The sequence below is a fragment of the Plecotus auritus genome, assembly GCF_963455305.1.
Source record: "Plecotus auritus genome assembly, chromosome: 1".
In the NCBI taxonomy this organism is placed as follows: Eukaryota; Metazoa; Chordata; class Mammalia; order Chiroptera; family Vespertilionidae; genus Plecotus; species Plecotus auritus.
Genome location: NC_137770.1, coordinates 3,331,113 through 3,354,093, shown reverse-complemented (window position 1 = coordinate 3,354,093; position 22,981 = coordinate 3,331,113). Strand labels below are relative to the sequence as shown.

The 22,981-nt window shown below is 68.4% G+C and overlaps 3 protein-coding genes across 6 annotated transcripts in view; all 3 read left to right on the top strand.

The window, feature by feature from the left end:
• Positions 1 to 3,456, top strand: part of MTA1 (metastasis associated 1) — a 32,916-nt gene extending 29,460 nt beyond the window's left edge. For all 3 annotated transcript variants that reach the window (XR_013960772.1, XM_080671599.1, XM_080671598.1), the window contains 3 exons: positions 2,373 to 2,404; positions 2,583 to 2,734; positions 2,921 to 3,456. Coding sequence is in view for 2 of the 3 variants with exons in the window: in XM_080671599.1 (XP_080527725.1) it covers positions 2,373 to 2,404; positions 2,583 to 2,734; positions 2,921 to 3,071 (335 nt within the window). In the remaining variant the exon portion in view is untranslated. The remainder of the gene's footprint in view (positions 1 to 2,372; positions 2,405 to 2,582; positions 2,735 to 2,920) is intronic.
• A 3,456-nt stretch (positions 3,457 to 6,912) lies between these two features.
• Positions 6,913 to 12,294, top strand: CRIP2 (cysteine rich protein 2). 2 transcript variants are annotated; one of them, XM_080676955.1, is made up of 8 exons: positions 6,913 to 7,033; positions 9,532 to 9,626; positions 9,760 to 9,817; positions 10,555 to 10,695; positions 10,774 to 10,842; positions 10,929 to 11,023; positions 11,622 to 11,679; positions 11,768 to 12,294. In XM_080676955.1, exons 1-8 carry the CDS (start codon positions 6,991 to 6,993, stop codon positions 11,833 to 11,835), a joined length of 627 nt encoding a protein of 208 aa, XP_080533081.1. In that variant the 5' UTR covers positions 6,913 to 6,990; the 3' UTR covers positions 11,836 to 12,294. The 2 variants fall into 2 exon arrangements, with proteins under 2 accessions (XP_080533081.1, XP_080533080.1); XM_080676954.1 differs by having other exon boundaries at positions 6,919 to 7,033; positions 10,555 to 10,842.
• A 7,250-nt stretch (positions 12,295 to 19,544) lies between these two features.
• CRIP1 (cysteine rich protein 1) lies at positions 19,545 to 21,490 on the top strand. The gene is made up of 5 exons (XM_080676940.1): positions 19,545 to 19,685; positions 20,807 to 20,901; positions 20,980 to 21,037; positions 21,190 to 21,236; positions 21,362 to 21,490. The coding sequence occupies exons 1-4, from the start codon at positions 19,646 to 19,648 to the stop codon at positions 21,228 to 21,230; spliced, it is 234 nt and encodes a 77-aa protein (XP_080533066.1). The 5' UTR covers positions 19,545 to 19,645; the 3' UTR covers positions 21,231 to 21,236; positions 21,362 to 21,490.
• Positions 21,491 to 22,981: the final 1,491 nt, after the last annotated feature.

Genomic DNA, 22,981 nt, shown 5'->3' with positions numbered 1-22,981 from the left:
CCTGCCAGCCCCTTGGATGGGCGGTCGGTGGCACCCTGGCACTTGGGGCGGGCTTGTCTGGAGGGCGGCCAGGGCACCGGGCTCAGCACCTCGGGGCGTGGGGAGTGGGCCTGGCCGGGCCGGCGTGGGGGCCGCCAGCCAGCCGTCTCCTGGGCACGCCTCTCCCCGCCGCTCCGGGGAGCCCCAGCGGGCCTGCCCTGTGGGCTCACGCCCTGCCCCCCGGTGCCCCCGTGGCCCGATGGACACCGGGAACCCCCGGTGCGGCCTGCAGCGTGGACGCAGGGGCCGTCAGCAGGCGCCTGGGGCTTCGGGCTGTTCTATGAAAGCGATTAACAAGCAGGCGCATGGAGTCCGTGTGCACTTGGGGGTTTTTCCAAAATTGGGTGCTTCCGTGTCGTCTGTCAAGCGTGTGGTCCTGAGCGCTGGGCAGGACCGGGCCCACCTGGGACCTTAACTCACTAACTCATGCCCCTCACTCTGCGCCCGCCTCCCCGCCTCCCCGGGCACGCGCCCACGCTAACGCTCAGTGTGTCTTCTTCTCTCCGCAACCCGTCCCTTTCGGTAGGCACTTACCTGGGTAAGTAGTGCTGGGGCCGGGCCCTCACACGGGCACGCTCACACAGACATTCATACACACGGGCACGCTCACACACAGACATTCATACACACGGGCACGCTCACACACGGGCACACTCACACACAGACATTCATACACACGGGCACGCTTACACACATTCATACACACGGGCACGCTCACACATTCATACACACGGGCACGCTCACACACAGACATTCATACACACGGGCACGCTCACACACAGACATTCATACACACGGGCACGCTCACACAGACATTCATACACACGGGCATGCTCAGACACAGACATTCATACACACGGGCACGCTCACACAGACATTCATACACACGGGCATGCTCAGACACAGACATTCATACACACGGGCACGCTCACACACAGACATTCATACACACGGGCATGCTCACACACAGGCACGCTCACACACAGACATTCATACACATGGGCACGCTCACACACAGACATTCATACACACGGGCACGCTCACACACACACATTCATACACACGGGCACGCTCACACACGGGCACACTCACACACAGACATTCATACACATGGGCATGCTCACACACAGGCATGCTCACACACAGACATTCATACACACGGGCACACTCACACACAGACATTCATACACGGGCACACTCACACACAGACATTCATACACACGGGCACGCTCACACACAGACATTCATACACACGGGCACGCTCACACACAGACATTCATACACACGGGCACGCGCACACACACACATTCATACACACGGGCACACTCACACACAGACATTCATACACGGGCACACTCACACACAGACATTCATACACACGGGCACGCTCACACACAGACATTCATACACACGGGCACGCTCACACACAGGCATGCTCACACACGGGCATGCTCACACACAGGCATGCTCACACACAGACATTCATACACACGGGCACACTCACACACAGACATTCATACACGGGCACACTCACACACAGACATTCATACACACGGGCACGCTCACACACAGACATTCATACACACGGGCACGCTCACACACAGACATTCATACACACGGGCACGCGCACACACACACATTCATACACATGGACACTCATACACATGGACATGCTCACACACGGGCACACACACACGGACACACTCAGACATAGCACTCCTACACATGGACATGCTCACACACAGACATTCACACATGGGCACACACATACATGGACATGCTCACACATACAAACACGCTCAACACATGGGCAAAGAGAGGCAGTGTTGGCCCTGATTTTGCTCAGGTTCTCATGTGTTTGGAGCCTGGGGCCTCGGGTGCAGCCGGGCCGGGCGGGAGTGACCTGGGAGGGCGCCTGACTCCTGGCGGAAGCTTGTGGCTGCAGCCCCCCAGCCTGGGGTCAGTGAGGGCAGCCGGCCACCTGGGGTCTGGGCGTGGTGGCCGAGGAGCGGCCATCTGTGAGGGGCTCTGTGCCCTGTGCGGGCAGCTGTGCTGGGCGGGCCGGTCACGGCAGCCGGGCCGCCTCTGCCGGCTGAGTCAGCGGCGCGGCCTGCGTGTGGGCCTGGGCCGTGGTTCTGAGGCTGACGCCCTCGGAGCCTGGGAGCTGGGGGGCCGCTGGCTGGGCCAGACCCAGGGCAGCTGAGGCGCAGGCCCCCTGGGGGTGGAATGTGGGGGGGGGCCCCGGTGGCATCTCCTGCCTCCCCAGGCAGGCCGAGGGTGCTCCGGGTGTGCGTGTGGCCACGTGCCTCATGTTCTGTCCCCCCTCTTGTCAGGCCTGACGAACCACGGACAGACCAGGCACATGGTAAGAGGGAGGGCACACGTGTGCGCACACAGCCCTGGGGCTTTGGGGGGGAGGTCCAGCGGGACCGGCGGAGGGCAGGCAGGGGGTGCCCTGGGCCCTCAGAGTACCCCCTGCCCCTTGGAGTATTGGGGTGCAGCGTGGAGGCCCGGGGACGCCCCTCACACCTCCCCTCGCCCAGGGACCAAGCCGGAACCTCCTGCTCAACGGGAAGTCGTACCCCACCAAAGTGCGCCTCATCCGGGGGGGCTCCCTGCCCCCCGTGAAGCGGCGGCGGATGAACTGGATCGACGCCCCTGACGACGTGTTCTACATGGCCACCGAGGAGACCAGGTGGGGCCCCGGCCACGCGGGGGGCGGGGGGCGGGGGGGCGGCGTGCGTCCTCCTCACGCGGGGGGCGGGGGGCGGGGGGGCGGCGTGCGTCCTCCTCACGCGGGGGGCGGCGGCGGGGGGGGCGGCGGCGGGGGCGGGGGCGGGGCGGCGTGCGTCCTCCTCACGCGGGCGCCCTGCACCCACAGGAAGATCCGCAAGCTGCTCTCGTCCTCGGAGACCAAGCGAGCCGCCCGCAGGCCCTACAAGCCCATCGCCCTGCGCCAGAGCCAGGCCCTGCCGCCGCGGCCGCCGCCCCCCGCGCCCGTCAACGACGAGCCCATCGTCATCGAGGACTAGCCGCAGGGCCCCCCAGCCCGCCACCCGCCGGCACCCCCACGGCCCACCCCGCCTGCGCCCGCCGCCCGCCCGCCCGCCCGCCCGCCCGCGGTTTCGGTAGTGCCCGCCCGCCCTCCCCGCAGAGGAGCCGCCGGCCGCGGGCTTAGCTTCGTGTTCCTTTTCGGCCGGAGTGGAGCGAGGGGCCGCCCAGCGCCTGCACCGCGCTCACGGCGGCCGGAGTCCTGTTGTGTTCTGTTGAAGGTGCCGTTTTAAATTTTATTTTTATTACTTTTTTTGTAGATGAACTTAAGCTCTGTACCTTACGCCCGGAACGTCAGGGCCGGCGCAGCCGGCGGCCGAGCGGCCTGGCGGGTCGACCCTTGTCTTTTCAAGTAATTTTCATATTAAAAAAAAACAAAGGAAAAAACTCATAAAAAAGAAAAAAAACCAGGAGACCTTCTTACGTCTTTTGTCTCTATTCCGCCCCGGCCGAGCCCCCGCCCCCCAGCACCGCGGAGGAGCCGCCAGGAGGGACAGAGGCTGCGTGGGGACCTGCTGGCCGGCGGGTGCCCTGGGGGTGCTCTAGGCCCAGGCAGGGGACCCCCCGGAGGAGTCCCGGGAGCAGCGTGTGGCCCTTGGCTGTCCTGGCCTCCTTCCCGCCCTCCCTCCCCTCTGCCCACACCTGCCTCCTTCAGGGCCTGGCCCAGCCACCACCCTCGGGAGGGGCTCGGGGCCCTCATGGTCAAGTGGACACTGTCTGAGGCAGGGTGGGTGCCCAGGGCCCCAGCCACCGTGGCTGTGGGGCAGCCAGCACAGCTGGGGAGGCCGGCCCCCCATCCTGCTCCTGGCAGGGCCCTGCCCAGCTGTCCAGGCTTCTGTCCAGCACGGCAGGGCCGGGGCAACCCCAGCAGGTGTGGAGTTTCCACGTGAGAATTTGCTCAGATTTCAGCAAGGGTGTTCTCAGAAACCCGACCTCGGGCATCCCCACACCCACCCACACGCCCCGGAGGGGCTGAGGGAGGGACACCTCAGTGGGGGGGGCCTCCTCATCCTGCCTGAGCCCCGCCCCCCGCTCCCCGGCCTCACCTCTCGGCAGGGCTGGAAATAGAGGCCTCTGCTCGCTGCGGGGAGATAAGGCCTCCCTCTGACAACCTGCGAGGGAAGCAGGGTGACAGGCCGGGGTGTCGCAGGATGGGCTCAGCACCCCTGCCAACTCCAACCTGCAGCCCTGCCCCCACAGCCCCCGCTGCCCAGGACGGAGACCAGGAGGTGACCTTGAGAGCTTCCCTGGGGCGGGGTGGGAGGCTTAGCCCAGGGCCTGCCCTCCTGCCCCTCCAGCCCCCTTCCCCGAGGCTCCGGCTTGCTCCCTGCCCGCTGCTGTCCAGGCCGGAGCGAGGTGGCCTCCACCCTTCCTGCGGGCAGGCAGGCCCTGAGGAGTAGCCCCCACCCCCGTCCCTGGCCCAGGAATGGGGGGAGAGCACACACTGGGGAGCAACGGCCGGGCGCGCCATCCTTGGAGGCCCAGCACCGGGCTGCTGCCCCGTTCCCTCCCCCACCCCCCACCCCCACCCCCACTCGGGGCAAGGGCCATCTCAGGCAGGCTAGCGTGGTCCCCACAAGGGCTCTGCCTGCCTGGAGACCTGCCGAGCCCCCCACCCCCTCGGGGAGCCCAGCCTGGGTCCCTCAGCTGGAGCTGAGACCAGGATCCTGTTATCTGCGAAGGTTGCCAGGACGACGGGGCACAGGAAGACTGGTGATCAGCCGATGCCGTGCCACTGTGGCCCCAGGGGAGGGATCTGCCCCCACGCCTGGCCGCCTGGCCGCCTGGCCCCGCCACCTCAGGGCCCTGCCTGCTCTCCCGGAACCTCCCTTGTTCCTGTCCCACCCTGTCACCCTCAGTGGCCTCAGGTGCACGCTGCTGCTCCGTGTCCCATTGATCAGTGACCCTGCCCAGCAGGTCCAGAACAGCCCTGGTGCATGAGGGAGCCTGTGGCTGGGGGCAGGGCGCCTGTCCCTCGCTCTCCAGGGCATCTGGCCAGGGCTGGATGCCATTCCTTGGACCCACCCCGTTCTCTCGCTGCAGGCAGGGCTGGGCCCGGGGCCTCCCCCAAGACACCTGTGCTGCCGGCCAGGCCGCCCGCCGTCAGTCCTGCGGGTCGGTCCTGCGACTGTCAGGTGGGGTGGAAGGAGGGAGGGGAGCCTGGCCAGGGGCTCCCGAGCGGAGAGGGCATGGTAACTGCGCCACTTGGGCGCCGGGCCATGAATTAAATTATTCAGAGACACCTGAACCGGCCTGAGCAAGGAGCAGGCTGAGAATGAGTGACCTGGGGGAGCCCCACAGCTGGCCACCCTGTCCGGGAAGGGGAGCCCGAGGCCTCCTGTCTGCCTCCACCTGGGCTGGCTTGGGGCCAGAGCCGGGCGCTGGAGGGGGGCTGGTCAGGCTGGTCAGTCAGGCTTGGGGGAATCTTGGGTTTCAGTGGCTGTAGGGTGTGAGGGCGGGTGGGGGTGGGGGGGCAGCCACCCCAAGGAGCTGGGCCAGGGCAGGGCGCCAGGAACCCTGGGTTCGGGAGGTTGGGGACACGGGCTGCTCGTCCACTCCACTCGGCAAACACTGGTGAGGGATGGCGCCAGGCCCCGCCCGAGTCCTCCCGCAGAGGAAAGTGGGTGGGCACAGAGCCATGACCACCGATGGGTGCTGGTCCTGGCATCTGGGCCTGGGAGGGGTCTGTCCATCTGATAGGTTGAGGCTCAGCTGGGGCTGGAGGCCCAGAGAAGGGCCTATGGTGAGGGGAACCCCAGAGAGGAGGACGGAGGGTCCTCCAGGTACCCCCCCAGGGTGGGAGTGTGCAGCGGGGTTAGAGCCGGATCCTGCTGGCTCCGGTGGAGGCGGGGAAGGTGGGAGTGGCCAGGCAGCCCCTGGAGGGGGAGGACTGCAGGGCCCTAGGCGCCCCCTCCCCCCCGCCGCCCTCCACGAGGACGCTTGAGGCCAAGAGGCTGGAGGTGGGAGGCTCTGGGCCCTGCTGGCGGGTCCAGAAGAGGGATGCGCGGGCCGGGCTCCAGCGGAGTGGGGGCGAATTCACGGGGGGCGCCCCTCCCCGCGCTCCCCATCTTCCCCACACCCCCCGCCTCTTCTCCGTTCCTACCACCCCCTGGAGGGCATAGAACACCTTCCGCACCCAGCCAGCCCCGCAAGCCCGGCTGCCGGCCGCCCCCTCCCCGCCCCTTCCAGCAGCTTCTCTCACGCTGTTTTTGGAAGTGGCGGGCGCCCTGCCCTCCACGCTGCGCCCTCGGCACCGCGGACAGTGTGGGGCGGGGAGGAGGTGGGGGGGGCGGGACCGGCCTTGGGCCGAGTGGCCGACCCGCCAGGAATCCGGCTCGCATCCCGCCGCGCGGCCGTTGCTATAGAAACCGAGCAACAAAGGGATGAGGGGCGCGCGACAGGGTGGGGGCGGGGTCCTCATGGGGATCCGGGCGCCTGGGCCGGGCGTGGCGGGCGGGCCTGCCGTCGGGGCGTCCGTCTGCTTGATCAGGGGACGCCCTTCCGGACCCGGGCCCCGCTGGCCAGGACTCCCCCCCGAACCGAGGGGGCCGCGCACTCCCTGCCCAGTCCCGCCCCGCCCCGCAGCCCCGACGTTGTCATGGAAACAGGCAAGGCGCGGTCAGACCAGAGCAGAGGCCGCCTAGTGCGCGGGGCCGGGGGGCACCAGGCAGGTCCAGCCGCCCCCGACCCGTCGCCTGGCAGGTGCACCCCCGCCCCGGCAGCGCCCCCACTCCAGGCTGCGGAGCCCGGGGAGGCGGGATCCCGACGCCACGCCCCGGCCTCGGAGCCAATGGGCGCGCGGACAGCCCGGTGGGCGGGGCGGGCGGGGCGGCCAAGGCGGCGGCGACGCGGAGACGGGCGCGGGCCGAGGGCGCGAGCCGACCGGGTGCACCGACGACCATGGCCTCCAAGTGCCCCAAGTGCGACAAGACCGTGTACTTTGGTGAGTGCCCGGCCCGGCCAGCGCCCCGCCGCCCGCCCCGTCAGCCCTCGGCCGCAGACCGCGCAACCCCGCGGAGCCCCGCGTGCGCCCGGCCGCCGCCCTGGGATGCGCGGCCCCAATCGGATTCGCCGCGCGGCCGGTTCGGGTGCGGCCGGAGGGTGGAGCTGAGCCGGGGTGGGGGCGGCCACGCCCGAACCCAGAAACGGCCGGTGGGGGTGGGGCGGGCGCGCGTGGGCCCCCCCCACCCCCCCGGGATGAGGCTGGATTTGGGGGAGCGTCCTGGGTCCTCGGGCGCTTCGCGGTCTCGGGGAGGCGCCGAGCGGAGCGCGGGCCGCGCAGGGTCTGGTGCTCCGAGCGCCTCCTCCCTCGCTCTCCTGACTTTCTGGGACCTCTCCCGCGTCCCCGCTTCGCCTGCCCGCGGACACATGGCCCGGCCGACGTGGCCCCAAGGGACCCCCCCCCCAACCCTCACTCCGATCTCAGCCCACGCTGGGCCGGGACAGATCCGGGCTCGCTCTGGACTCGGTCCACGCGGGGGCGACCTTGGCCTCTTCCTCCCGCGTGTCCCAACCTGCTTCTTTCCTTGGTGCGAGTTCCCCCGGCGCTTCCCCACGGGTGGAGTGGGTGATGAGCGAGTTCCCATGAGCATGAGAGGGCTCCCCCCCCCTCCGGGTCCGAACAGCCCTGGACAGACTCCTGGCGCTCACCCACAGACGGGCTCGCTTCACCCCTCTCCCATCCCAGCTCTGCCTTCGCCAGACGGGCGAGTCCCTGCCCACCGCCCCTCCCACCCGCCTGCAAAGAGGGGAGACCCGGCCAGAAGGCAGGATGGCCAGAAGGGTGGGGACAAACAAGGGCCCCTTCCCTGGTCTCCGGAGCAGTGTGGTCAGGGGCCAGGGTGGGGGACAGGCTGAGCGAAGGAAGCTGCCTGGCCTCCCTGCTGACGCGGCCCAGGGGCCCGAGGAGGCGGCCAGCGGTTGTTTGCTGTTCCCAGAGGGAGGGACCGGATTTGGCCTGGAGAGCTTCTGGCCTGGCCGGGAGCCTAGGGGCTTCCGGCCGCCCGCCCGCCTCCCGGGAGCCCTCCCGCCCTCCCACCCTCCGTCCCATCCCTGCAGGGCTCCTGCCTGGGCGGGTGCAGGGCGGGAGACAGTCCGCGGGTCCTGCTGCCCACGACCTTGCCCCCAGCTGTCCTCCTGCTGGGCGGACAGTCCTGTGGACGGGGAGGAAAAATGCGCTGCCAGCCTGGGCGGCCCGGCTCCTAGCAGGAAACAAAGGCGCTCAGACCCGCTGGCGGCTGTCCTGGCCGGGAGGCGCTGGCCGGGCGGAGGGAGGGGGCTGGGGGGGGGCCCGGATCCTGCCCACCGCCCAGCAGGCTGCACCCCAGCACCCCCTCCTCAGTAGCCAACACCTGAGTGTGAGCAGAATGGGACAGGGCCGGACCTGCAGAGGGACCTGGGGATCCTGTGCCTTTGTGTCCCCAACAATGGTGCCGCTGGGTGGGGTGCTCCTTCCTTTCCAAGAGGCCCCGCGAATTCTGTCTTCCCAGCTCGGCCAGTGATGGGCGGCTGTGGACCTGCCCGTGGGTCTAAGCGTCATGCCCTGCCCTGGGTGGCCACGTCCCAGAACCCTGGGGTGCAGGCTGGCGGTGGTGGCCCTGACCTGGCCAGGAGAACCGGGCGAGGACGCTGCTGGCACGGGTCCGAACAGCGCTGGGCACCTGAGCCCCCGCCTTGCCCTGGTTGGGGGATATGAGGGACCCCCCACTCCCCGGCTGCTGGGCCCTAGGGGAGGCCTGGCCCGGACATCACCCGTCACCTCTGTGTGAGGCGGACAGAGCTGTTGGTCCTCGGCCAGATTCCGCCCGGGGCCCAGGGCCCAGCCTGCCCCCCCCCCCCCGGCCTCCCCGCTGTGGGTCAGGCCCTTCCCGGAATTCCGGCTGGTCTCTGGCCTTTCTTCCTGTCCGCTCCTCGGCCCTTTTCCTGCTGTGCGCCCCGGAGAGCCCCCCCCACTTCCCTCCATGAGGAGATGGCCGAGAAGCCCCAGGACCATGGTAGGGGGATGGGGACAGTGCCCGGCCGACCCTCAGCAGCTGGTCCCAGACCCTGGGCTCCAGAGCGGCAGCTGGAGGCAGTGGGGTGGGGACGCTCGGGGCCAAATGCAGACAGGCAGGCGTCCTGCCCCTCGGGGTTCCTACTGGGGGCGGGGGGAACGGGCCTCCCCATGGGGGTGTCTGGAGGCTCAGGGCCACTCCCCTTGACCGGGGGAGGGGGGGCCTCTGCCAGTTCCATCGGAGCCTGACTGGGGGTTTAGGGGGTGGTCAGGGATGTGTGTGAGGAAGGTGAGTGTGCAGGAGGGGCAGGTGTGATGTTGGGTTTACTGACGACACTCCAGCTCCCAGCCCTGGGGCAGTGCGGGCCACCCAGACCAGGGGGACAGACAGCACGGGCCCTGCGGCGTAGAGGGGTGCGTGGCGGGCTCTGACCTCCTCTCTCCGCCAGCCGAGAAGGTGAGCTCGCTGGGCAAGGACTGGCACAAGTTCTGCCTCAAGTGTGAACGCTGCAGCAAGACGCTGACGCCAGGGGGCCACGCTGAGGTGAGCCTCCCTCGGGGGCTGGGCTGGGGCCACATGGCTCTCCCCACCCTCAGGTGGCGGGGGGGGGGGGGAGGGGGGGGTCCGTGGGCCCAGGCACCGGCCCTCACCCCGTGCCCCATGCCCCTCCACCTAGCACGACGGGAAGCCGTTCTGCCACAAACCCTGTTATGCCACGCTGTTCGGACCCAAAGGTGAGCCGGGTGGCCGCGCAGCTGGCTCTGCTGTGGCTGCCGGGAGGGGGTGGGGGGCGGGGGGCGGGGGGCTGTCTCTCCGTGCCCTTTCCCAGGACTTGTCCCAGCTCACGCTGCCCCCTGGAGAGGGTCCTGGCCCCACAGGATGGGCCGTGGAGAGCCATTTTCTTTTCTTCTTTTTTTTTTTAAATATATTTTATTGCTTTTTTACAGGGCGGAAGGGAGAGGGATAGAGAGTTAGAAACATCGATGAGAAACATCGATCAGCTGCCTCCTGCACACCTCCCACTGGGGATGTGCCCGCAGCCAAGGTCCATGCCCTTGACCGGAATTGAACCCGGGACCTTTCAGTCCGCAGGCCGACGCTCTATCCACTGAGCCAAACCAGTTAGGGCATTTTCTTTCTTTTTAAAACAAGATTATTATTGATGTCAGAGAGGAATGGGGAGAGAGAGAGAGAGAGAAACATCCATGATGAGAGAGAATCATGGACCGGCTGCCTCCCGCACGCCCCACACCAGGGATGGAGCCCGCAGCCCGGGCCTGTGCCCTTGACCGGGAATCAAACTGTGACCTCCTGGTTCAGAGGTCGGTGCTCGACCACGGAGCCACACCAGTCGGGCTGAGGGCCATTTTCTGAGAAGCTGGGTGCGGTGTGAGGCCTGGTGGTGGGGGGCGAGGGCACTGGCTACCCTCCCTCCCACCGCACCTGCCTCCCCCCCCCCCCCCCCCCGCAGGTGTGAACATTGGAGGCGCCGGCTCCTACATATATGAGAAGCCGGCCGTAGAGAGCCAGCCGGTCACTGGCCCCATCGAGGTCCCCGTGGCCCGAGCCGAAGAGCGGAAGGCGAGTGGCCCCCCGAAGGGGCCCAGCAAAGGTGGGCTGGGCTCCGTGTCCAGGGGGGAGGCTCCGGCTCCCCAGCCCCTTGGCTGCCCTGACTCCCCTCCCCCCACAGCCTCCAGCGTCACCACCTTCACTGGGGAACCCAACATGTGTCCTCGCTGCAACAAGAGGGTCTACTTCGGTGAGTGAGCGCGCCCGCCCGCCCCGACCTGGACCTGGGCAGGTGCCGCCCGGGGGGGCCTCGCGTCACCCTCTCTCCCTCCGCAGCCGAGAAGGTGACGTCTCTGGGCAAGGACTGGCACCGGCCGTGCCTGCGCTGCGAGCGCTGTGGGAAGACGCTGACCCCCGGCGGGCACGCGGAGGTGAGGGGCTCGCTCAGGGGGCCGGGCTGGACGGGAGGGGTCTGGCAGGGGCGCGCAGGTGGGGATGGGGCGGGGGGGGGGGGGGGGGCGCGGGCTGAACAGGAGGGGCCTGGCAGGGGCGCGCAGGTGGGGATGTGGGGGGGGGCGCGGGCTGGATGGGAGGGGCCTGGCAGGGGCGCGGGGGTGGGGATGTGGTGGGGGTGGGGGTGGGGGCCCAGGCTTCGGGGAGGAGCCGAGAAGGAGCGAGTGGGTGGGGATGTGTGGGGGGCCGGGCTGGACGGGAGGGTCCTGGCAGGGGCGCGCGGGTGGGGATGTGGGGGTGGGGGCCCAGGCTTGGGGAGGAGCCGAGAAGGAGCGCGGTGGGGACCCGCGGCTCCGACCCGAGGGCCGAGCGCCTGGCGGTGGGGGCTGCCCCCTGGTGGCCAGAGCAGAGGCTCGGTGGCATCGCGCTGTGCCCCGCCCCGGGCCCCGCCACCAAGCCAGGGGACTGGTCCTGGCATTGGGAGCTTTGCGGCTCTCCGGGAGGAAGCCCCCAGAGTGGGTGGGGACAGGGGAGTCTGGGGACCCCCCCCCCACCTCACCCCCCTCCTGCCCCCAGCACGATGGCCAGCCCTACTGCCACAAGCCCTGCTATGGAATCCTCTTCGGACCCAAGGGTGAGTGTGGCCCGGCGGGTGGGGAGCCTGGGGCCCCCTCCCCGCCCCTCCGCACCCCCGCCACCCCCCCTGTGGCTGTTCTCCGCAGGAGTGAACACTGGAGCTGTGGGCAGCTACATCTACGACAGGGACCCCGAGGGCGAAGTTCAGCCCTAGGCCCCTGCCCGCCCATGGGGGGCGTGCCCAGCCGCCCAGTCCTGCCTCCGGGGGTCCGGGCCCACGTCCAGGGCCTGCGTGTTGGGGAGGAGGTTGCCAATGGGCTTCTCCAGAAGAGACCGCCCACCCTTTCTCTCGCGTGCCCGCCTGCGCCCGCACCGCGACCCGCTTTTGTGTTGTTCTCGGGCCTCCCTGCCCGTGTGACCCCCACGTGTCTTCATGTCTGTGTCTCCTGGCCCCACGTGTCCCCGCGGGCCTGGGCGAGCCTTCCTCTCCCCGTCCTGCTGCCCACGCCTCCCACTGTTATTTATCGCCCTTTGCGAGTGGCCACAGCCGCACCCCAGGGTGTCCCGGGACGAGGCCTCTGCTGTCTCCCACGCTGCCTTCCAAGCACTGCCCACCACCCTCACGTGGCTCACACGCAACGCAGACTTTGGCTCAATAAAATGTTTGAGGATCGCTGGACCCAGCGCGCAGTGCTTCTGGCCGTGGGAGGGACAGGGGCCCACGTCTCCATCCCCCCGCCCCACAAGGGCTCCCAGCAGGCCTGGCTTGCTTTCGGGGTAGCAGGTCCTAGTTCCCAAGGTTGGTGGTGGGAGGGAGGCTGTGGTGCCAACACAGGGTGGTGGGGGGTGTGGGGGGGTGGGGTCCAGAAGTGGAGAGGAACCTTGTATGCTGAGGTCCCCTCCCTGGAGCCTATGGGACTGAGCCTGGACCCCTGGAAATGCCAGCAGTGGGCATTGGTCAGGAGATGCCTGGGTCCATCATCAGAGACCCCAAGATGCTGGAGGGGTCAGCCTTGGTAAAGTGGCAGGGGGCATGCCACGTGGGGGGGGCGGAGCGAGACAGCTGAGCAGAGGAGGGGTGGGTGGTGCAGGGTGGGTGGCTGAGGGGGGCCTTCAGCCCAGGACTGAGCCTGGAAGCCAGCGTCCCTGAGTCTGTGGCTGCAGTGGTGGCCGAGACCTCGCCAGGCCCATGGGGACACGCGGGGGCTGCAATGCTCTCCCCATCTCAACCTGACCCCTTGGGAGCTCCGAGGAGCCCCCTCCTGGCGGCACATTTCCCTTTATCTGCAGCTCCCGGGCACCCCGCCAGAGGGCGCGCCTTCCCTTCCACTGGGCGCCCTGGGGTAGAAACCGCGCCGACCTCCCCGCCCCCGGCCGGTCCCCTCCCCGGGCCCCAGGTGCCTCTCCCTCCCCGGAGGCCTGGGCGTCTGGGCCTGGTCCCCTCCGAGCCTCAGACGGCCGGCCCCTCCGGTGCCCCGCACCCTGGCCCTGCACACAGGCCCTCCCCCGCCCACCTTCCAGCTCGCGGCTCAGGCAGGGCTGAATCTGACGCCGGGCCCTTTGTCCGACGGGCAGCCATCCGTGTCCCTGGGGGCGGAGCGACCGGCTCCGATGTCCGGTAAGGCCAGGCCGCCCTCCCGGCCCGTCCCCCCCCCCACCCCCGGGCGCCCCGGTTCCCCCCACCTGGCCAGCGCCAGGAGGGCGGGCCGGCCTGCGGGACGGGGCGGGGGAGGGAGCAGGGAACCCAGGCCCCACCAGGGAGGGTGTCGGACAGGTAGGGACGCGGACGCGCGCTCGGACGGGCTGGCACCGCCCCTCGCCCCGTCCCAGCCTCCCCATCCCAGCCTCCCCAGGGAGAGCTGACTTCCCGGAGCGCCCCCGCCGCTGCCCGGGGGCGGGCTCCCGGTGTCCGATGGGAAATTCCTGTCCTGGCGGGCGGGGTGGGCGCCGCGAGGGCGCAGCCCGGGGCCTCCCTCGGGAGCCTGCAGTGGAAACTATGCGGGAGGAGACGCGGTGCCGGGCGCGCAGGGCCCCAAGCTGGGGGTGGGGGTGGGGGTGAGGAGTAGGGGGGGGCGGGACCTACTTGCATGGAAGGCCCCGCCCAGCCCCGCGGGGGTGGGAGTGCTGTGGTCGCCTGGACGCGAAGCACCCCCGCTCCACGGTCTGGCCGGGGAGGGCGCGCCCCGTTGTTTCCTGCGGGCGGAGGGTGACGCGCTGCCGTGTTTGTTTCCAAGGGGTTGTTATGGAAACCGGGGCGGGGCCGCTACCGTGGGGCTTGGCGCGGCGTCTCTGGCGCGTGGGTGGGGGACGCGGAGCCCCCCCCCCCCCAACAAGACAGGTGCTTCCTCCTCGGCTCCGGAAGCCCCGGACGCATCCGCAAGATGCAGGGCCGTGGCCTGGCCGGTTTGGCTCAGTGGGTAGAGCGCGGGCCTGCGGACTGGAGGCTCTGGGGTTCCATTCCCGCAGAGGGCACAAGTCCAGATTGTGGGCCGCTCCCGATGAATGATGCTCTCTCATCATTGACGTTGCTGTCTCTCCCCTCCCTCCCTCCCCGAAATAAACAAAAAAATATTTAAAAAAATAAAAGATGCACGACCCCTGACCCCTGCTCAACTAGTGAGCCGGCCCTGAAATGCCATCCGATCACCACCTTGCTGGATCCCCCAAACCCCAGGGCTGCGCACAACGCCTGACCTTCACCCTACTGCTCCCCAACCGCCCCCGCCCCCCACTGGTCCAGCTTTCCCATGGCTCCTGGCCAGGCCCCTCGAGGTCCCTGCCGCACCCCCCTACCTCTGACCTGGGCCCCCAACTGCCCCAGTTCCCTGAGGCCCCCAATTCTCTGGGCAGACCTCCCCTGCTCCCTGTGGACCCCATGCAGCTCAGACTGGACTCCCTGAACTTCTTAGGAAGGGGGTGGGGAGCGTGGCCACCTCCCTCCTGGGTCTGAGCACCAGCTCGCTGCCCTTCAGCTGTGGCTGGGGGCTGAGTGCCAGTGCCCCTGGGGGCGAGGCCAGGCAAGGGCTGATGGTCCCAGGGCCAGGTGTGGGCCGCACATTTTCCCAGGGCCGGCCTGGCTGTGGGGTGGGCTCAGGGCCCCCAGCAGCCCCAGCAGCTGTCCTGGCGAGGGTGGAATTCGAGGCAGTTTTGCATGGGTTTCTGGCTCCGGGACACAGATTCCTGGAACCATGCTCAGCTGCGGTGTGGGGAGGGCCCTGGGGAGGGCCGGGGTGCCCGCTGGCCTCTCTGTGGACCCCAGGCTGGCAGAGGGGGCTCACGGCTGCCAGGCGCGCCAGACACTCCCCAGAGGAGCCTTTCCTCCCATGTGGGCCAGGGTGAGGCCTGCGGGGGCCCCAGCAGAACCTTTCTGGGAAAGGGCATCTGTCGTCCCTCCCCCAGGCCTCAGGGCCAAGAGGGGCGTCGGGCCCAGCAGGCCTACCCTGGGACCAGACCTTGGGGCAGACAGGGGTTCCCCGGAGACAAGCTGCTGAAAATAGGCCCTGGGAATGTCTGAGTCCCTTTCTTGGCTAAGCCTGGGGGCGGGGGCAGTGCAGGGCAGGGGCGCTGCTCTGGTCTCCAGGCTCTGCGATCCTCCTGGGCACGTGTTGACTGCTCAGGGCCCCGGTGTGTGTGCAAGAGCAGGGGACATTCTTACACCTGTCCACACCCCTGGCTCATTTGGGTGGGCGGGCCGAGCTGCAGACCTGGAGGCCAGGGCGGGGCGCTGGGCGTGGCTTCAGGGGTGAGGCCAGAGCACGTGCCACCAGCCCTGAGGAGCAGAACTTTCCCGTGGGGTGGGCGGCTGCTGGGTGGATTCCTCAGAGGTCACTGGGCCCAGCCCTGCCACCGTGCCTCCGGGAGGCGCTTCCCCACCCGGCCTCAGAGGCATGTGAGGATGGGGGAGGGGTGCAGAGGGAAGGGTGAGCCGGTGGCGGCCTCGGCTCTGTACCCAGGACCTGCGTCGGCCCCCCCAAGGTCTCAGGGCCCTAGGTGCCCGCCCCCCTGCTGTGCACGGGAGCAGCCAGGCATGCCGCTGGGTGCTTAGTGTCCTGTCCTGGCCACCCTGTCCTTCATGCTGCAGACAAGGCCTGGGGCCTGCTGGCCGGTGCTGGGAGCACGAGGGGGGGGGGCGGGGGCGGGCAAGGTTGAGGGCTGCACCTTGGGGTATATGAGGGGGTTCAGTTCCTCCATTGGTTCCTGCAGCACGGGCCAATAGCACCCACAAAAGAGTGGAGTCAGGAGTGGAGGGCCTGACAAGGCCCTGAACTGGCCCCCTGGTCCTGAGGCAGGTGGACCGGGTCAGCACCATGCCCCACGGCATCCTGGGCCGGTGCCCTGATGTAAGCAGGAGGCCTTGCACCTGGTAGGGCCCAGGTCTGGGGGATGCTGAGGGGCCAAGCCTCCGACGGGCATGGAGTCTGGGGGAGGCAGGGGCTGTCCACCCACGGCCCCCCGGGAGCTGGTATGGGGTCCCCACTCCATGGGACAGGTTGGGGGCTCAGGGGAATTGGGGGGGCACACCAGCCTGTGGCTGAAGCTTAGAGAGGGCTCCTGTGTGTGTCCCTGAGTGTGTGTGTGTGTGTCCCTGAGTATGTGTGTTCCTGAGTGTGTGTGTGTTCCTGAGTGTGTGTGTTCCTGAGTGTGTGTGTGTCCCTGAGTGTGTGTGTCCCTGAGTGTGTGTGTTCCTGAGTGTGTGTGTTCCTGAGTGTGTGTGTGTGTCCCTGAGTGTGAGTGTGTGTGTCCCTGAGTGTGTGTGTGTGTCCCTGAGTGTGTGTGTCCCTGAGTGTGTTCCTAGTGTGTGTGTCCCTGAGTGTGTTCCTAGTGTGTGTGTCCCTGAGTGTGTGTGTGTGTCCCTGAGTGTGTGTGTGTCCCTGAGTGTGTGTGTGTGTCCCTGAGTGTGTGTGTGTCCCTGAGTGTGTGTGTGTGTCCCTGAGTGTGTGTGTGTGTGTCCCTGAGTATGTGTGTTCCTGAGTGTGTGTGTGTCCCTGAGTGTGTGTGTGTGTCCCTGAGTGTGTGTGTGTGTGTCCCTGAGTATGTGTGTTCCTGAGTGTGTGTGTGTCCCTGAGTGTGTGTGTCCCTGAGTGTGTGTGTTCCTGAGTGTGTGTGTGTCCCTGAGTGTGTGTGTGTGTCCCTGAGTGTGTGTGTCCCTGAGTGTGTGAGTGTGTGTGTGTCCCTGAGTGTGTGTGTCCCTGAGTGTGTTCCTAGTGTGTGTGTCCCTGAGTGTGTGTGTGTGTGTCCCTGAGTGTGTTCCTAGTGTGTGTGTCCCTGAGTGTGTGTGTGTGTCCCTGAGTGTATGTGTGTCCCTGAGTGTGTGTGTGTGTCCCTGAGTGTGTGTGTGTGTCCCTGAGTGTGAGTGTGTGTCCCTGAGTGTGTGTCCCTGAGTGTGTGTGTCCCTGAGTGTGTGTGTGTGTCCCTGAGTGTGAGTGTGTGTCCCTGAGTGTGTGTCCCTGAGTGTGTGTGTCCCTGAGTGTGTGTGTGTGTCCCTGAGTGTGTGTCCCTGAGTGTGTGTGTGTGTCCCTGAGTGTGAGTGTGTGTCCCTGAGTGTGTGTGTGTGTTCCTGAGTGTGTGTGTCCCTGAGTGAGTGTGTGTGTGTGTGTGTGTGTGTGAATCCAGTGTTGGAAAAACCACGCTGCGTACCAACCAGAGGGCGAGGCCCATGGCCCTCCTCCCCTCCCCCCCTCCCTGTTTCCCGCCCGATGACCATGGCAACAGGCAATAACAGCAAGACTCATCACCCAGGTTTTCAAGGGGGGGCTCCCACACAGGGCGAGGCTGGAGTTGCAGTGGGAGGAGGGGGAGGGGAGGATGGATGCTGGTGCACTGCCCCCCCACTGCCCTGAGCTGGGGTGTGGGCAGAAATAGGGGAAGCCAAGTGGTCTGAGAGGAGCCTGTGCTCCCCCCACACAGGTGTGCCCACAGGCTAGGACACACACACACACACACACACACACACACACTCACACACACACACACCCAGGGCCCTGCCAGTCCGCGCACCCGTCACTGGCTGACCCTCTGGAGGGAGCCCCCCGGTGCCGGAGGCCTCCGCCCAGCACACCCAGGAGGGGCAGCTCCCTGGGACCTGCAGGTGGTGCCTGGGACAGAAGCCCCATCTCCACCCCCCCCCCCCAGCCCCATCACCACGGGCCTCCTCCTCCTCCCTCCTGCTGGCTCTGGGGCTGGAGCCAGGAGATGAGAGGAGTCAGGCCCACCCTGCCGCTCGGGGCCCGCTGCTCGGCCACGGCCTGGGCGACACCAAGGGCCGCGGGAGCTCGGGGCGCGGCTGGCCAGTGGCCTTCGCTCCAGGAACCACAGGGAGGTGCCGGCAGACAGGGCCGTGCCACTGTGTGACAGGAGCAGGCCGGGGTGGGCGGGAGACTGGGGGATCCCCCCAGTGCAGAGCATGCACCCCACTCCCGGGGGCAGTGGACAGCCAGCCACTGAGGGGCTCCAGGACCCGGGGCTGGCGGAGCCCCAGTGGGGGCAGAACTGTGGCCTCAGAAAGGGGGTCCCGGGGAGGAGGGAGCCAGCAGAGAGAGGTGGGGGTGCAGGCCATGGGGGCATGGGGTCTAGGGTGGCACCCTCACAGACAGAAGACTCTGGGGTGTGGCCTCCATCACCTATGAACCTGCGAGCTCCCACCCTCACACAAGCTGGTCTCGGGGGGCCGGTGGGGGTGTGGGGGTGTGGAGATGGAGGCACCCAGGCTTTCCTGTATCCTAGCACCCGCTGCAGCAGGCAGGTGGGCTTCAGGGAGAGGGCGGTAGGGTCACTGGGTGCTGCCGGGGCTGAGTGTCTGCGGGGAGGCCAGGAGGCTGAGCCCTGTGGGAAAGTGGTACCCTCCCCGGGGGACCGGCCTCGGGGCGCAGGGATGATGCACTTTTCAGATGGGCGTGTTGAGGGGAGGTGAGGGCCGGAAAAGCTGGGGCGGGCGGGAGGGGGCTGGTGAAGGCAAGAACCTGGGTGTGGCCGGGCGGGGGGGGGGGGGGGCGCTTGGGAGCGGGGATGGGGCAGCCCCTTCCCCAGCACAGAGAGGGAGGGGGTTCAGATGTTCAGGGAGGGTCCCCCCTGTCTCCTGGCCGTGGAAGGATGCCTGGGGAACCTGAAGCCCAGCACCAGCCCCTGGACCCACCCCATTCCCTGGGCGGGTGGGTCCCGAGGTCTCTGTCTCTGCCTGGCACCGGGAGGCGTGGGCCAGCGTGTCCAGGGCAGCGAACTTGGACGGCACCGCCCCTAGGCGCTTCCCCAGAGAGGAGGACCCCTCCCGCCCGCGGGCTGGACTCTGGAGACAGCCTAGGTGGGGCGCCCACTGTCCCCCGGCCCCGTCTCCCAAAAGGAGGGGCCAGCCCCTCTGCAGTTCCTTTTTCCCCCGCATCCTTATGGGGATGTCCCCGTGCGCCCCGTGGGTTTCCCAGGTGTGGGTGTCCCGCGGAGGGGCCGGCCCGGTGCGGTGAAGGCCTGGGGTGGGGAGTTCCTGGGAGGCTCCCAGGCGGGTGCCCTGGTGGTTCCCAGCCCTCACCCCCGGGCACCGGGAAGGAGTGGGTGTGGCCGCACCTGTTTGCATCTCAACCGGCGAGCCCTCCCCTCCCCGCCCCGCCCGTCTCCTGGGGGGTCCTGGGGGCTCCGGCCGGTGCCCGGGCAAGGCCTGGGGGCGGGGGCGCCTTCCTGCTTCCGGGGAGCCCCGAGGGCACATCCTGGACTCCACAGCCCTGGGCAGGGGTGGGGCCCCCGGAGTCGCCCCCCCCTCCGTGAGTCCCCACGGTCTCCCGCGCACCCGAGCCTAGCGGTCCGGTCCGCCAGGCCCGGCGCCTGCCCGGAGGCGGGGGGTGGACCCTGGCTGACCTTTCTCCACCTCCCCGATGTGGAGCCGAGGTCCTTGGGTCCAGTCCCAGAATTGGGGGGCGGGGCGCCAGGGGCGGACCTCCAAGAGGCGGGGTCCCAGGTTCCCTGAAAGGCGAGCGCCCCGCGGGACCCACCCAGTCCAGCGCGCCTCTCCGTTCCCGCCTGCCGTCCGCGCCGCCGCCATGCCCAAGTGCCCCAAGTGCGAGAAGGAGGTGTACTTCGGTGAGCGCCCCCCGCACCCCGCACCCCGCACCCCATGCCCAAGTGCGAGAAGGAGGTGCACTTCGGTGCGCGCCCCCCCGACCCCGACCCCCGACCCCCGACCCCGACCCCCATGCCCAAGTGCGAGAAGGAGGTGCACTTCGGTGCGCGCCCCCGCCCCCCGCCCCCGGCCCATCGCGGTGCCCCGAGCCGCCGTGCGGAAGCCTGGACTTGGGCGACCTGGTCAGGGCCGCTCAGGGGTGGGGCGCCCGGGACCCCGGAAACCGCCCGGGGAGCAGACGCTGCAGCCCCGTCCGCGGCCGCCTGGTGTGCCATCCGGACCCCCGCGTGGGGCGATCCCCCGTCTCCCCGCCTCTGGGTCTCCCCATCTTTAGGTTGGGTTTCTCCTGCCTCCTCCTCCTCCTGGGCGCCGCCTGGGCGGGGACCCCAACGGCTGGGGGAGCCGGAAGGATCGCGGGGTCCGGCCGCCCCTCCCAGCCCAGCGCTGAGTGAAAACAGACCCGGAAACCCGCGCCCCGGGCGCTGTCCCAGGCGCTGCGGTCCCGGGCGCCCGCCCCGCGCCGCGTCCCACCCTCGAGAGGCGCAGGAGGAAGTGGGAAGTGGCGCCCGGGCCACGCAGAGGGCGCCCTGCAGGCCCCACCCCGGGGCGGGTGCGGAGTGTGAGGGCTCAGCCCGGCAGCCAGGCCTCCTGACCCCCAGCCGCCGCCCTCCGCGCAGGGCCAGCGCCCTCGCATCTACTCGGCTGGACTGACCCAGGGGACAGGAGGGCCAAAGGCCAGCGGAGCCCGGCCGGTGTGGCTCCATGGCTAGAGCATCGGTCTGCGGACTGAAGGGTCCCAGGTTCGGTCCGGGTCCAGGGCACATGCCCGGGCTTCGGGCTGGATCCCCGATGGGGGCGTGCAGGAGGCAGCTGATCAATAATTCTGATCCTTGATGCTTCTCTCTCTCTCTCTCCTTCTCCCTTCCTCTCTGAAATCAATAAAAATATTTAAAAACAAACAAAACGCACCAAGGCCGTCTGAGACTTTGGGTGGGCCCCTGGGCCCAGGGAGCGGGAGAAGGGGTGTGCCCTGCGTCCCCGGAGCAGCGTCTCAGGGGGGCCTGTCTGTGCCTTTCTGCAGCGGAGCGGGTGACGTCCCTGGGGAAGGACTGGCACCGGCCCTGCCTCAAGTGTGAGAAGTGTGGGAAGACTCTGACCTCGGGGGGCCATGCCGAGGTAGGCGGGGCCTGAGGGGCAGCAGGGGTTGGGGGTAGGGTGGGGGAGTACAGCCCCTCATGCCCTCTCTCTCTGCAGCACGAAGGCAAGCCCTATTGCAACCATCCCTGCTACGCAGCCATGTTCGGACCCAAAGGTATGCCCCCCAGGCCTGACCGGCCCCCCCAGGCCTGACCCGGCCCCCCAGGCCTGACCGGGCCCCCCAGGGCAGGACCCAGCACCCCCAGGGCAGGACCCAGCCGCCACGGCCTCTGGCCACCACTCACGTGCACGCCGTTTTCTTTGCAGGCTTTGGTCGAGGAGGCGCTGAGAGTCACACCTTCAAGTAGACCCAGGTACACCCCCACCCTGATCCCCAGACCAGCTGGCCCTGAGGATGGCCCCTCACCCCCCCCCCCCCCGCCGCCGCCCCCAGTCCCGAGCGAAGCCTGCACCTACCTCTGTCCCTGTCTCTCCGCAGGTTGTGGAGACCCCACCCCTGGCTGCCCCCTGGATCTGGACGGCTGCCCGTCTAGGCTGATGCCCAGCCTTAACTCCTGGGGCTCTCCACAGACCCCATGCCCTCAATAAACCCAACGCTGGGAAGGCCTGCCTGCGTGTGCCTGTTGTTGGGAGTGGTGGAGGGGAGCGGGTCCTGACGCTGCACCCTGGGCCCTGGGGGCTCTGTGGGGGCCACCGCAGGCTGCAGCTCCCTTTGCAGGGAAGGGGCTGGACACCCCAGACACCCCATGGGGCTCAGCTCTCCAGCTCTCAGGCCCAAAGGTGCCCCAGCCCCATTGGGCTAGGGCGGTGGTCGGCAAACTCATTCGTCAGCAGAGCCAAATATCAACAGGACGACGATTGAAATTCCTTTGGAGAGCCACATTTTTTAAACTTAAACTTCTTCTAACGCCACTTCTTCAAAATAGACTCGCCCAGGCCGTGGTATTTTGTGGAAGAGCCACACTCAAGGGGCCAAAGAGCCGCATGTGGCTCGCGAGCCGCCGTTTGCCGACCACGGGGCTAAGGGAAGGCGCTGGTCAGCCAACAGGTCAGCCGGAGCACCAGGCCCCCGGGGCGGGAGTGGGAGGCCGGTGCAGGGTGAGTCAGCTGAGCTCATGCTGGTTCCGGTTTTGAGCTTTGGGGAGCTGTGGTAGGGTGTCCTCGCCCGCCCTCCCTTCTTCTTGCTGCCCCAACCCTGTTCCCATCCTCACCCCATCTCACCCCCCTGGACATCACTGCCCCTCATGGGCCCCCACCTTGTGCCGGGGGACTCCCCAATGGCCCGCTGCCCGAAGGGGGCATTTGAGGACAGGCTGTGCCGTGATGATGGGGGCTTTCTGGAAACTCACATGTTAGATCGCCGCGCCGCAGCTTCGGACTTGGCCAACCCCAGAACCCCCCCTCCCTCCCCCACCCCGCCACTCCCCCTTCGGCCCGCAGCCGAGTCTCTGCTGACCGAAAGAGCCAGAGGGGTGATCTCAGCAGCAGCGGCCCCAGCACTGCCCCAGGGCCTTGGTGGGGCTCCTGCAGGCCTGGCCGGACAGGCTGGGGGGTGGACAGGCTGGGGGCCGGACAGGCTGGGAGCCGGACAGGCTGGGAGCCGGACAGGCTGGGGGGTGGAGAGGCTGGGGGCCGGACAGGCTGGGGGCCGACAGGCTGGGGGGTGGAGAGGCTGGGAGGTGGACAGGCTGGGGGCCGGACAGGCTGGGGGGTGGACAGGCTGGGGGGTGGACAGGCTGGGGGCGGACAGGCTGGGGGCCGACAGGCTGGGGGGCGGACAGGCTGGGGGTGGACAGGCTGGGGGGTGGACAGGCTGGGGGCCGGACAGGCTGGGGGGTGGACAGGCTGGGGGCCGGACAGGCTGGGGGGTGGACAGGCTGGGGGTGGACAGGCTGAGGGGTGGACAGGCTGGGGGCTGGACAGGCTGGGGGCCGGAGAGGCTGGGGGTGGCGGGGCAGGGCTGAGAGGCAGCTTGCAGTGTGGGGTGAGACAGACAGACTGGTGATTTGCCCTGGCCAGCAGCTCGGTTGCTTGGAGAGCTGTCCCAAACATCCAGAGGTTCTGGGTTTGATTCCCAGTCAGGGTATGTACCTAGGTT